This window comes from Dicentrarchus labrax, unplaced genomic scaffold (assembly GCF_905237075.1).
Source record: "Dicentrarchus labrax unplaced genomic scaffold, dlabrax2021, whole genome shotgun sequence".
Lineage (NCBI taxonomy): Eukaryota > Metazoa > Chordata > Actinopteri > Moronidae > Dicentrarchus > Dicentrarchus labrax.
The window spans coordinates 27,593,778-27,608,155 of record NW_026136706.1 but is presented as its reverse complement, the minus strand read 5'-3'; the positions used below and the strand labels follow the sequence as shown (position 1 = coordinate 27,608,155).

Here is a 14,378-nt window from a genome sequence, read left to right as displayed (position 1 = left end):
TTAATGGACTTATTGGGGCAGCCTGATAATAAAGAGTTGCAGTAATCCAGCGTAGAAGTAACAAATGCATGGATTAATTAATTAATTTCATCGGGCTTGATCGATAGCTATAACTGCGTATCATCTGCATAGCAATGAAAGTTAATGGGGTGATTCCTAATAATGTTGCCTAAAGGGAGCGTATATAATGTAAACAGTATTGGTCCATGTACAGAACCTTGTGGAACTCCATGACTAACTGTGGTATTTATGGAAGATTCATCGTTAACATGTACAAACTGCAAACGATCTGATAAGTATGACTTAAAACAGCTAAGAGCGGTTCCTTTAATGCCAATTTGATGCTCAAGTCTCTGTAAAAGAATATTATGGTCAATGGTGTCAAATGCAGCACTAAGATCTAATAATGCAAGTACAGAGACAAGTCCATTATCAGAAGCAATCAAAAGGTCATGTGTTGTAATGTGTGGGCACTGAACATGTGCATGACAGTATTTCCTTCGTTATTACTAAATGTAACTGTAATCTTATTGTCTTTTTTCTGTAACGTTAACAGAATATAGTTACCTTTCCTTTTGTATCCTAATTACGTAACTCCGTTATAGGGATGCACAATTCATCAAAATATTATCAGAATCACTCATCAATCATGATGAAGGTAAAATTTGTGACCAACAGCATTATAATGAAGTACTTTGGAGCTGCAGAGATACCCTGGCTTACAAATCTTCTCTAAAATTGTGATGCAAAAAGGATCATTTCCACAATAATCATTAATCATATTGCAAGTCCTTCTCTGTTACATGTTTTCCATTAGTACTGACTATTCACTAACAAAGACCACGGCAATGAACGTATGGAATTTAGAAAAATTTTTTTGCATGTAATGAATAAATGTAAACTGATGTGGTGTACTGTAGGAGGGATGAATGGATCGGGAAAGGGTTGAGGGATGAAGGGATGAGGGTCGAGGGATGGAGGGTAGGGGTCGAGAGTTAAGGGATGGGGGTAAGGGTCGAGGGTTGAGGGCTGAAGGGTTGAGGGATGAAGGGATGAGGGATGAAAGGAAGAAGTGAAGAGAGTTCAGGGATGAAGGGTTGAAGGTTGTGGGATGAAGGTTGAGGAATGAAGAGGTATCGGAAGGAAGTGTGAGGGAAGAACAGATGGAAGAAAGGTGGGTTTGTTGGCAGATTGATGAATGGATGGAGGGAAAGGGTTGAGGGATGAAGGGATGAGGGTCGAGGGACGGAGGGTAGGGGTCGAGGGTTGAGGGATGAAGGGATCAGGGTCGAGGGATGGGGTAACGCTCTAAGGATGCGGGGTAAGGGTCGAGAGTTGAAGGGATGAAGGGTTGAGGGATGAAGGGATGAGGGATAAAGGTTGATGGTTGAGAGTATTGGAAGGAAGGGCGAAGGATGAACAGATGGAAGAAAGGTGGGTTTGTTGGCAGACTGATGAATAGACGGAGGGGTTCGGCAAGATTGTAAGAGTGGGTTGTGAGACTGAGTGGGGGAGCTGTCTCTTCGTATATATTGTAGAGAGCCCCCCAAAACCGGTTTTGTGTGGGTACGATAATCTTAATGATGGAACGGGCGAATGTGATGAAGCTGAGTGGTGCAAGGACGTTGAGCAGAAGAAAACGGAGACCAGATTGTCCTTCTGGGGAGTCATTTTCTTCGGCGAGGTTTTCTAAATGGGCGAGGTCGACGTGTATACCTAACTAATCTTACAATGATGACTGAAATAAAACTATTAACTGTTGCAGGGGCTTCCTTGCTTACCTGGACTGAATAAAATTGAATTGAATTGAATTGACTGAAAGGTGAACTGGTATTTTAATTGGACATTAAAAATCCGCTGGAGAGATGGTGAGGTGAAGTCGGGTCGTGGTGGCTTTGCCCGAGGCGGCTGGAAGGATGCCGAAGACCGAAGACTCCCCTGGAGTTGTTGGTGGATGAAGGCTAGAAGCGTCGGGGCACGTGGATTGTTGAGCGGAGCCGAGGTGGCTGACGGGAAGGAATGGTAGGCGAAGAAGAGGACTCTGAGATTTTGGGAGCTTCCTATTCAACTTCAAAACATGTCACTGTCTGAAGGGTTGAGGATGAGCTTGTTCTCTCTGGTTCGAGGTTTTCATTTTTTTGTTTCTGCCGATCATGTGGAAACTGAATCGAGTGGGGAGTGGATGGATAAGGTGTGCTTAAGTAAGTGCGAGGCGTGGTTGTTCCTGAACCTAGTTATAAAACTTCATTTATACACAGTATTTGGCAGGCTATTTCTACCACTGCCAGTCTAACCATCAGTGTTATGCACACTGAGAAACACCATACATACAACACATATTCCTACATTCATGCAAAAACAAAAAAACAAACAAACAAGAAAAAGACTGCAAACAAAATGAAATGGTTTGCATAGAAACACTCTCCCACCAGTTTTATTTCCACAGGAAATGTTTAACAACATTTAAATGTTTAACATTGTGGGTTTGTATTCCCTGGTGTTAGCAATGATTATTTAGGTGAGCACTAAGACAAGATGAGTATAGAAATTAAAATACATTTCATGTACAACAGTGTCATATGTAAAACTGTGGTGAAGGTGATGTGAATCAGGAGGTGAGTTGCAGTTGGTCAGATGTCGCACTTCATGGATCTTTACGTTTTTTGCGTGATTGGATCCGTGCACATTTCGGACACTTCTTTTCCAAAAAACAGTGTTTGTGAAAGCAGGCCCTGCATGCTGTTAAAAGAGAAGCACTATTAATACAGCACTATTTATTACTGTAATGGTTGTGTCCCTGTATTACGCTGTGAATATAACAGCAAAGCCTTTTAAACATGTGGGACCAATGACAGTGGCCGCCCTATCTAGAGCCAGTGTTTGGTTTGTCTGTTCTGGTGTACTGTAGAAACATGGCAGTTCAACATGGCAGACTGTAGTAGAGGACCCCCCTCCCTTTGTAGATAAAAACTGCTCAATCTAAGGTAACAAAAACACGATTCTTATTTTCAGATGATTATACATTAATGAAAACATAGCTATCAATATTATATTCCATTTCTGACAATAGATCCTCCTCAGTGTTACACACTGCACCTTTAATCTGTCAATAACTGATTTTTGGACACAGATACTTACAGGCAGTGGAAGCAAGCTGCAAACAGAACACTGACATATCAGTTTAAATTGATATGGGTGAACCATATCCAGCAGACACAGAGCGACATTAGCATTTACGCTCATGAATTTAAAGCTGCAGTAGGTAAATATAATTTTTGTTATACACACTGAAACTTTCACTATATGCTGACAGTATATAGTCCATGAGACAGATAATCTGTGAAAAAAATTTGCTTCCTCTGGCTCCTCCTAGTGCTCCTAATGGTATTTGTAAGAATCTACCAGGGCTAAACGAAAACAATCAATTAAAGCTGAGAAAGATATAAAGATGCTTTGGGTGGTGGCTTGAAGATAGTTGATTGTTGAGTCTTATTCCCAGGGTCAGTATTTGACGATTTGGGAATGAGACTCAACAATCAACCATCTTTCTTGGCTCTGATTGGTTGTTTTTGTTCAGGCCCGGTAGATTCTTGCAAAGGCCACTAGGAGCACTACAATGACATTTTTTCACAGATTATCTGTCTCATATACTACTACATGTCAGGATGTAGTGAAAGGATATATAAAAGTTACCTACTGCAGCTTCAAGTCTAATATTACTGTTTTTGGTCCCCACAAACATCTGAGAAAAATATCTGGTTCTTGTAGTTTTATTTCCCACTTCCTACTGTAATATTAAACCTGTCTGAATTAAGCTTTTATCTACAAACAAGCATGCAATTCCTGCCCATTTGCCTTAATTTTACAGTATATGTATACAGTTTAGGACATCTGATATCTTGCACATACTGTATCATCTATTTTATTTAGTAGTCAACATCTGTCAGCTCTTACCTGGACAGCGCTTACATATGTCACTCTGAAAAGGAAAGATGATGTCTCTTTCTCGGCAGAACTCGCAGATAAAACCTCGGGCCAGACACAACTGTGGAAAAAGTCAGAAATAATTGTCAGAATTAGAGGTTTGATTCCACAGAGTGCAGTGATAGCAGGAGTCCCTCCTCTAAAACAAAAATGTCCCAGAGTAATATAGTTGAAGAACAAGCTATGGATGTGTCATTTTAGAGATACAGCCTATGATCATCATGATCATTAGGAACTGTTTGGATGAAGTGAAAGACAGACAGACAGAATCCCAATGAGATTAAGAGGTATGTTACCACTGGCATATTTTTCAGTGACCCTTTAGTAGGCCATTATTTAAAAGATCTTTGCCAATAAGCACACCCAGAACCAAAGGGACATCTTGGTAAGGGGTGATTGTTGTGAACCACCCCAACATTTTCTATCTAACCTACCATGTGGGAATTTCCAGATGTGTAGTGGCATTTTTTTAAGCATCGGAGGGCACCCACAATGCATGCATATCTGTGCACGGACTTGTTGTGAAGGCTATATAACTACTGTTCCTATGGTGGTAGGTTTACATACATTAGTCACGATCCAATAGGCTAGGCTATGAAAAAAAAGTTTAACAGGCTGGCTTTGTAATGTTTCTTTGTGAAGGGGATGTCAGAAGAGCCTGCAGCTACCAGAACCTTTTAAGGCGGAATGTTTTCTTGCATGTTAGTTGATGCACAAGTTGTTGTCATTAAATAATCAACACTTTAAAAAGAGTTATTCAGGGCGCCTTCTAGCTGCTTTAGCCTTTAGTCTACCCTTGCTGCTTCCTCTGCAAGCCGCTTTCCAACCCACCTCCACTCAGCTCCTCCTTTTATGCTGTATCCGATTGAATATCTGTTGTCACTGATGTTTGCTCTGTTCTGTACCATGGTGGGTCTTTGCTGCTGCTCTCCTTGCCCTAAGCTGTCCATGTACAGTGGTATGTAAAAGTTTGGGCACCCCTCTGAGAATTCATGATAATTTGCTCGACCTTTATAAGAGAAGATCACAGCAACAAGATTTGTTTTCCTACAGAGATGTAGACATTTGAGTGTTTTCCAGACCGAAATTCTATTCTATGTAGCATTACATAGTTTTATTATAATAAAATAAAATGTAAAAAATGGGATGTACAAAAGTTTGGGCACCCTTTTAATCGCATTAATTTCAAGACCTGTAGGGATTTATAGCTGAGAGGTTGCAGCACAAAATTGCTTTGATTAGCTTGTGAGACCTTCAATTACAAAGACAGGTGGAACCAATCATGAAAAAGGCTGTTTAACATAGGTAATTGCTGGCTGTACTTGTCCTAGGTTCTTTCTTAGAGTATGGCAACATGGGGGCCTCTAAACAACTCTCCACTGACCTAAAAACTAAGATAATTCATTATTATGAATTAGGAGAAGGGTACAAGAAATTATCTGGAAGGTTTGGACTGTCTGTCCCCACAGTCAGAAATGTAGTGCCGAAATGGAAGGCCTCAAGAACAGTCCTTGTAAAGGAAAAATGTGGTAGGCCGAAAAACATACAGGAAAGGCACAGGCGAAGGGTGGTTAGAATGGTCACAGACAAGCCACAGACCACCTCCAGAGAACTACAAGAACATCTGGCTGCTTATGCTGTAGTTGTTCATCGCTCCACAATCCAGCGTACTTTGCATCAGGAAAAGCTCATTGGAAGGGTGATGCGCAAAAAGCTTTCCTGAGTGTTCATCACAAGAAGAGTCGTATGAGGTATGCAGAAGCACATCTGGACAGGCCAGAAGCATTTCTGTGGTCAGAATACTGTGATCAGATGAGACTAAGATAGAGTTATTTGGTCAGAACAAGCGGAGGTGTGCATGGCCAAAAAAACACACTGAATTCCATGAGAAGAACTTATTGCCTACTGTGAGGGGTCCATCATGTTATGGGGCTGCGTGGCTAGCACAGGTACTGGAAACATGGTCAAAGTTGAGGGCCACATGAATTCCTCTCGGTATCAGCAGATTCTTGACAAGAATGTTCAAGAGTCGGTCAAGTTGAAGCTACGCCGGGGTTGGATTTTTTCAGCATGACAGTGATCCTAAGCACTGTTCAAAATCCACCAAGGAATTCATGAAGAAGCACAAGTACAATGTTCTGGAATGGCCATCCCAGTCCCAAGACCTTAACATCATTGAAAATGTATGGATTGATTTGAAGCAGGCTGTCTACGCACGGAAGCCAAGAAACCTGACTGAACTGGAGGCGTTTTGTATGGAGGAATGGGTCAAAATACCACCTGCCAGACTTCAGGGACTTGTCTGTGGCTATAGGAGGCGTCTACAGGCTGTTATTGCAGCAAAAGGAGGCTCTACTAAATATTAATGGAATTATTTATTTGGGGTGCCCAAATTAATGCACATGCCTATTTTTGTCTAAATGCACATAAAAATGTTTCTGTTGGACCAATAAAAATGATTTCACTACTGAGATGTTTCTGTTTCCATAAGGTATAACATATGTTAAAATGAAGTTGCTGCTTCAAAAGCTCAGCAAGTGACAAACTGATGCAGTGATTTTCCTAAGGGGTGCCCAAACTTTTGCATACCACTGTATGCACATAGAAGGGCAGGGAAGACCCAGAACAGAGCCATACCGCCAAATATAACATTCTGCATTTGGAAATAAAGTTTTCTTTTGACAAATGTGACCTGGCTGAACAGGGTTTGTGAAAGCAGGCCCTGCATGCTGTAAATGCGTGAAAATGTACATCAATTTCGACCGGATTATGTGAACTGTGAATATTCTATTTCCTCACTTGGAGAAAAAAGTGTCATTCCAGTGCGCTCCACAGGACTATACCTACAGGAATTTCCCTTGTTTGGTCTACATCTGTGCCCAGTGTAGATTTATGATTAGAGGAGGTGATTTGTACATCCGGTAACTGAAAAAAATTCAACATTAAGAACAGGATCTCTTGTAGAAACTTAACTTAATCAGATAAGATTGAAGTTCTGGTTATTGTTAATGGTTCTGATCATATTTCTAACCCTCCACCTCAGACCACTAACAACAAACAGGAAACCCTCAGCTAGAAACTTGGGAGTTGTTTTTGTCCAGTACCTTGAACCTTGCTTTGCCAGCACAGAGTATAATCCCAGTATTTACAAATTTAGAAATATCGCCAAAATCAAACAGATGCTCTGCAAAACATAGCTGAACAACTTCTCCATGCCCTTATTTCCTCCCACCTAGACTACTGCAAATTACTATTTACTACCTGAAGGACTACTGTCAGTTCAGAATGCAGCAGCAAGACAACTCACACACACTTAATGTAGGGAACACATCTCTTCAGTCCTGACTGAACTACACTGGCTCCCCATCCGCTTTTAAAAACACACCTATACAGGCTGGCATTTGTATGATATTTTATCATGTCAACTGTTTTTGTTGCTCTTTCATATGTTGTTGTATTTTCTGTGTTGATTGTTGAAATCTCTATTTTATTTTATGCTATCTTTGCACATATTATATTGTATGGTATTGTATTTTGTCAAGCATCTTGTAACTTGAGAGGTGCTATAGAGTATATAAAGTTTATAACCAAATATGTGGTCTATCTATTGAAATGTCCTTTTGTGTTAACATATACAGGTAAAACTAAACAGGTGTGATATCTGTACATAAAGGTATACAATGGTACTTCCTTTTTTTTGGTGATAAGGACAGGGGAAATCTATTACATTCTATTACAGGGGAAATCATAATGGCCAGATGTGGCCACGATCTATGCCAAAATTTAAAAACAGTTACATGAAGTCCCAAATCTTGTCCAAAGCCATGTTGTACAGTGCTATTGGGCCCTATCTTGCCGATCTGAAACGCAAGTATCAAACGCAAAACGCAAGTAGCTTTGTGGGCGGATCTCGGGCGCTGTTGCTATTATGTCGGCGGGATAAATGACTCTTGCGCCCAGCGCAAATCTAAAATGGGTTGGTCTGAAGTAGCTACATTAGTCATAGGTGTGGTTTGGGCGTAACGTGCAATAAACCAATCAGAGCGTCATCTCACATTCCCTTTAAAAGCAGGTGCGCTTGTTCCATGGCGTATTGCTATTATAACGGCGGTTTTGCCAGGCGCACGCCAGGAGCGGTTCACAGCCGAGGAGACCGACGTTCTCGTCATGGCCGTAAAATACAGAGAAGTGGCATTATTGACATGAAATAAATGCAACACAGCCATACAATAAATCAAAACAATGTAGCGCAGCTTCCAGGAAGAAGACCCTGGCCTCGGGAGCAGTGCGCCCGGGCCGAGCAGTGCGCAAGGGCCAGCTGAGGAGGGAGCAGTGCAAACACCAAGGTGCAGAGGATCCAGACCCACTACACGCCGGAGGACCACCCGTTCCTGCAGCAAACCGGGTTTGACATGCTGGAGCGGGAGCTGTCCGGGATGCGGCACAGTATTAATGCCCGTCTTGACCGGGTGGCGATGTTGCTGCTGCCTCTCAGGCGCATCCCCTCAAGTCTGCGCCCTTAAAATAGCATCTGAATAAGCGCCACTGACTTTAGACTAGGTTTTTCCTGGTCTGTGGCGGAATTGTTATCTGAAACAGCAAAATAGCACCAGGGAACGTTTGCACCGGAACACGCCTCCTCTTTTCACTGAACCGCCCCCCGGAGCGCAAGTTCATTCCCTAATTTAAGGATGTGCGTCGGTGGAGGGAAAATTCCAATGTGCGTCGAGTGCAAAATAGGAATTATACAAGCGCCAGTGTACAAAGTCAATTGCGCTGAGTGCAAGATAGAGCCCTTAGACTCACTTCACAATGTTCAACGTGATGGATGGAGGAGTGCAGCAATGCCTTAGCCTGCAGCACAAGCTGACCCTTCTTCACCCTCAGGAGGTCCTCCATGGAGAAGACGAGAGGCTGCTCCATCAGATGAGCAGGAAGCTGTTCAAACTCAGTCATCACCCTGGGACACAAACACACACACATCAAAACTTTCTTGATAATAATATAACATGTTTGTAGACCTTTGGCTGCATTATTTTGGTTGAACAGTGCATTTGAACTTGAATGTCAGAGGGGAACTCTAACTTCAAATAGTTTCATTTGTTCTAAAGATCTGGTTATTAATGGATGGGATGTACTAGTTGCAATGGCTTCAATTTGGAAGTAATTGCCCTTGTTGTGCCCTCACCACATGCCCTCACACAGAGTAGGCTTAAGACGGTCCTCTTTGATAAAGCTTATAGTTAGGGCTGGATCAGGTGAGTCCTGAACAATCCCTTAGTTATGCTGCTATAGGCCTAGACTATCGGGGGATTTCCCATGGTGCACTGAGCTCCTCTCTTCCTCTCTCTTTCTGCACTCATGTACCATTAATGCATATTACTAACTTCACTTCTTCCCCGGAGTTCTTGTGCTTTCTCGTCTCGCAGGTTCTTATCGATCCTGGTGGACCCTCCTGCCATGGTCCTGCTAGATTGCCATTGCCAATACTGTTGTTGCTGTGCACCTGTCTGTCTCTCTCTCTCTCTCTCTCTCTCTCTCTCTCTCTCACACTCTCTCTCTTTCACCCCAACTGGTCGAGGCAGACGACCACCCACCTAGAGCCGAAGGATCTGTCCTAGGTTTTTCCTTGCCCTTGTCGCCAAGTGCTTGCTCATGGTGGTACTGTTGGGTCTCTGTAAATAATGTTTTAAAGAGTTCGGTCTATACCTACTTTATTTGAAAAGTGTCCTGAGATAACTTCTGTTATGAATTGGCGCTATACAAATAAAATTGAATTGAATTGAATTGTTAGAGCAAAGTAAGTCAGACAGCAGTTGCTGCAAACTGATGTTTTTGTCCTGTAAGCCTGAGATCAGCCTGACCTGACAAAAAAATGGGCCTTTGACATAACAATTGATCATTTTAATTTGCGTAGTGCGGACAATGACTGATGCCACTTCATGACGTCCCAACAGAAAGACTAGCCTTCCATGTCAAATTCCATTACGTGTTATGTGATCCATGTTCTGTATTGGCCAACTGTCACGAACCGGACAAAATTCACACACATCACCAACACAGCGGCCAAGATGATCGGACTCCCCACACCCAATCTCACAGAACTAAACAACAGGGCCATCTCACGCATTGCAACCACAATAGAACTGGACATTACACACCCACTCAACCAATATCTCACCCCACTGCCTTCTGGACGGAGGTACCGAACATTAAGGTGCAAGAAAGCTCGCTATGGGAAAAGCCTGATCCCTGCAGCTATTGCTGCTTTAAACAAAGGGGCGCGCTGAGTGTGTAACCTGTCATGTATTATTTATTTGATTGGTTTTTTTTTTTTTGTTTTTTTTTTGTTTTGTTCTGTAGATTTGTTAATTGTGGATAGCGTGTTTCTTTGTTGAGTGTATGGTGTTGCCTGCAGGTGCAGTGATGTGAACATGAATTTCCCCCTTGGAGGACAATAATTTGAATTGATTTACTGATAGAGCACAGAATGCACGAAGCAAACTAGCTTAATGGAGTGTTTTACTCTAGAATATCTGACCTGTCTGCTCCACTCCTCAAAGGGACAGTTCATGAGGATATGGACTTCATTACTCCGCTTGTCGAATTCCACAGTGGCTTCAGCAGTTGCAAGCATTCTACTTGACTAATTATTGACCCTCTCTTGTACCTTGCTTACAATACTATAATTGGAATCCTTTTATTATATCTGTACTATATTTTTTTTTTAAAATGCATTGATTGTTGCATTGTCATTGTTAATATTTTAAATGTTAACAAACACTCAATTCAGTATTACAACATTATCTGCATAAACAGTAATATTTAATCCAAAGTTTGTACTAAATGTTCTGTACCTTCCAGAAAATCTGCAGGCCTTCAGCAGCTTCTTGACACCCAGCAGCTGATCCTGGAGCTCCTGAAGGAAAGAGGAAGGAAGGAAGGAAGGAAGCAAATAAAGGATAAAAGGAACAAAGGTAAAGTCAATAGAAATAATGGAATTAAGTGATATGATATATGATATTAAAATAATAATAATAATGATAATAATAGTAATTGAGTATTAACTCACCCTGAACTTGTCCAGCTCTTTCACTCTGCTGTACAGTGTCTTACCAACGCACCTCAGGTCAAACAGAGGCTGATGCCAAACTGAATCCAGCAGCTGTTTGGAGAATTCACTCACAGGGTACCTGCAATATTCATATCATTATGACACATCTGATCAACAGTCAGAGTAAACAGTAAACATCTGTCTGTGTTCCAGCTGAGGTCACTGAATGGTGTTATATGAATCATCATACCTTTAATATGATTGAGAGTAGCAGTAGAATTAATATCTGTCTGTCTGGGAATTTACTTAATGTATCATTACTTTTATTAGCCTTCGTTTTTAATCTAATGCTCTAATTTATTTTTCTTTGTTTTTTTATTTGAATTGAAAATTATGTTATGTTATTTGCTAAAAAAGGTCAACATTGTAAAACTTGTTACCAGAAAGTTATTGTATTCAAAGTTTTTTATAGCAAGCAGGACACTAGTTTCAGTAGTATAACTGCTATGTTTATTATTACTATTAAAGCTGCAGTAGGTCATATTTGCTGAAATGTTCACTATATCCTGGCAGTACTACATGAGACAGATAATCTGTGAATTTAAAAAAAAAAAGGTATCTCTGGCTCCTCCTAGTGCTTCTAATGGCATTTGCAAGAATCCACCACACCCAAACAAAAACAACCAATCAGAGCCCAGAACCCCACCATCCTGTGCTGGGGAGGAGACATCAGGACTTATGGTGCCCACAAGCTGAGCAAGCTGGTGAGGAAGGCCAGCTCAGTGGTGGGGACAGAGCTGGACAGTGTCATTTATAGTTTTATATTTTCTATTATATTTTGTAATATTCTAATTTCTGATACAATTATATGTACACTGTACTCTTTTTATTGCACTATATTCCCCAATGCAACTGTGTTTGAATTTCTCCTACGGGGGATTACTAAAGTTATATCTTATCTTATGCAAATGTCATCAATAAAAGTACTGGGACAATAAATCAAATGCAGCTTTCCAGGCACTGTGTGTGTTTAAGAAAAAAAGAAGCACATATTTACTGCCATTATGCCAGGGTTAGCTTGTTTGACCTGTCTGTGTTATTGGAATAAAGCTGAACATCATGAAACATCACAACCTATTGTCCTATTAACCTATTATTGATACAAAATAAATAAACAAAATAAAGAGTTAAAAAAAGGATTAAAATGTATGTATAAATAAAAAAAAGGGATAAAACAGATAGATAATAATATTAATACTAGTGGTACTAGTGGAAGTTTTATTACCTGCCAAAGTCCCAACAAGACAGAACCCGACCAGGAATCATAGCCTCAGAGCCGCTGTGGCAGCAGTCACAGAAATACCTGCCACATGAATTAGAATTAATATGTAACTTCATCTTTTTGTTAAGACCATCAACCAAGGTTATTGTAGTTCAATAAAACTAAACTAAAAACTAAAACTAGCTATGAAAGAAACATCTTAGGTAACTGAAATATACATAAAAACTAGACTTTAGAAAACAACAAAATCTAACAACAATACTCACCCCAACTGGTCGAGGCAGACGACCACCCACCTAGAGCCGAAGGATCTGTCCAAGGTTTCTGCCTTTTAACAGGCAGTTTTTCCTTGCCCTTGTCGCCAAGTGCTTGCTCATGGTGGTACTGTTGGGTCTCTGTAAATAATGCTATAAAGAGTTCGGTCTAGACCTGCTCTATTTGAAAAGTGTCCTGAGATAACTTCTGTTATGAATTGGCGCTATACAAATAAAATTGAATTGAATTGAATTGAATTGAATTGAATACTCTGTACTTACAAAACTAACTAAAGTAGATTAAAGTATACAGGAAGTGTCTTTAGTTTTAGTGTTTGTCAATTTGGTCAAATTTGTCAACAGAACGAGCATGAGGAGGCACTGGTGCATCTGTTTATTGAGTCTGTCAATGTGTTTGTATTGTAATACCTATTCTGACAAATATATATTATATAATAAATAATAGGTCTTAATAATAATATTATAATAAAAAAAAACAAATAGGGAAACTAATACAAACTAAACCACAACTAATCTGAAACAAGCAAAAAAAAAAAAAAAAGCTAATGAAAAATAAAAAATTATAATAACTCATCAATACAGTTGTGTATTTTCTTTACTGTTCATTGTTTTTTATTTATGCTGGCAGCCTGGCAGCGGAGATGTCAGCTTGCTGTTTGTTCCACCTTTTTGCAATATACTGTAATATATCAGCAACTATCAAATTAATGACCATGAAATTTTGTATAGATATTCATGGTGATCCTCTGACTTTTCCTCTGGCGCCACCATGAAGTTGACATTCGTGGTTTTTGGTTAAATATACTATTGGATGGATTGCCACACTTATACTCAGTTTTGTGCTAAATGGCAAATGTTAAACTAAGATGATGAACACGGAAAACATTTTATCTGCTAACCATCAGTATGTTAGCATTAACATTGTGAGCCTGTTAGCATGCTAACATTAGCATTTGGCCCAGCCTCAAAGTATTTTATACGTACCTGCCGAGGTATTCACAATATCGTAGTTTCTTGATGTACTCTGGTGGCAGAGAGAGAGGCAGAACTTTCAAGGGGAATCTGACCCGGTGGCAGACATTAAGAATAACTAGATAGAAATATATATATATATATATATATATAATATCTTATTTTCTGTTGGTCTTGTTTGTTGATGTAGCTCATATAGAGACATCAGTATTAGATTGAGGCTGTTTCATAACCAGTTAAAAATGCTGTTCTAATTCTGACATCCTGCAGATACAGCAGAATAGATATCAAAACACATTGTTTTCAATAATTCACTTTTCCTTAACTGACCCTTAACACTTGAACTGGGGAATTAACCCTATAAAGTACAAAATGTTTGGTGCTCTTTACAATCCAATACTCACTGGGCTCTACCTCTGTCCCACAGCCTGCACATAGGAAGTGCTGCAAAGCCACTATTGCACTGCGTCTGGATGAGGAAACAAACAGTCAACTGTGAATTTACACACACACACATATATATATATATATATATATATATATATATTAGTGCTGTCAAATGATTAAAATATTTAATCGCGATTAATAATGTCATAGTTAACTCGCAATTAATCGCACATTTTTATCTATTCTAAATGTCCCTTGATTTCTTTTTGTCCCATTATTTTTTCTCATTTTAATGCTCTTATCAACATGGAAAAGTGGCTTGCTTTGTGCAAATGTTATTATTGGCATATACTGTAGTGTTCAATTTCACACTAACATCATCCATTGTCGCCTGGTTTTGACGAAGGGGGAGGAGAATTCGGAT

The 14,378-nt window shown here is 40.1% G+C and overlaps 1 protein-coding gene across 20 annotated transcripts in view; it reads right to left on the bottom strand.

Moving 5' to 3' along the window:
* The window catches only part of rubcnl (rubicon like autophagy enhancer), an 83,790-nt gene that overhangs the window by 35,690 nt on the left and 33,722 nt on the right, over window positions 1-14,378 (bottom strand). For 6 of the 20 annotated variants that reach the window (XM_051403242.1, XM_051403239.1, XM_051403255.1 and 3 more), the window contains 7 exons: window positions 13,972-14,036; window positions 13,580-13,619; window positions 12,324-12,401; window positions 11,057-11,177; window positions 10,842-10,903; window positions 8,791-8,944; window positions 3,955-4,045 (listed from right to left, as the gene is read on the bottom strand). The exons of 6 other annotated variants lie outside the window; for them this stretch is intronic. In XM_051403242.1, the coding sequence (XP_051259202.1) occupies window positions 3,955-4,045; window positions 8,791-8,944; window positions 10,842-10,903; window positions 11,057-11,177; window positions 12,324-12,401; window positions 13,580-13,619; window positions 13,972-14,036 (611 nt within the window). Of the gene's footprint in view, window positions 1-2,403; window positions 2,740-2,950; window positions 3,155-3,954; window positions 4,046-8,790; window positions 8,945-10,841; window positions 10,904-11,056; window positions 11,178-12,323; window positions 12,402-13,579; window positions 13,620-13,971; window positions 14,037-14,378 lie in introns of those variants that run through there. 8 more of the 20 variants (XM_051403240.1, XM_051403258.1, XM_051403243.1 and 5 more) reach the window with 8 other exon arrangements.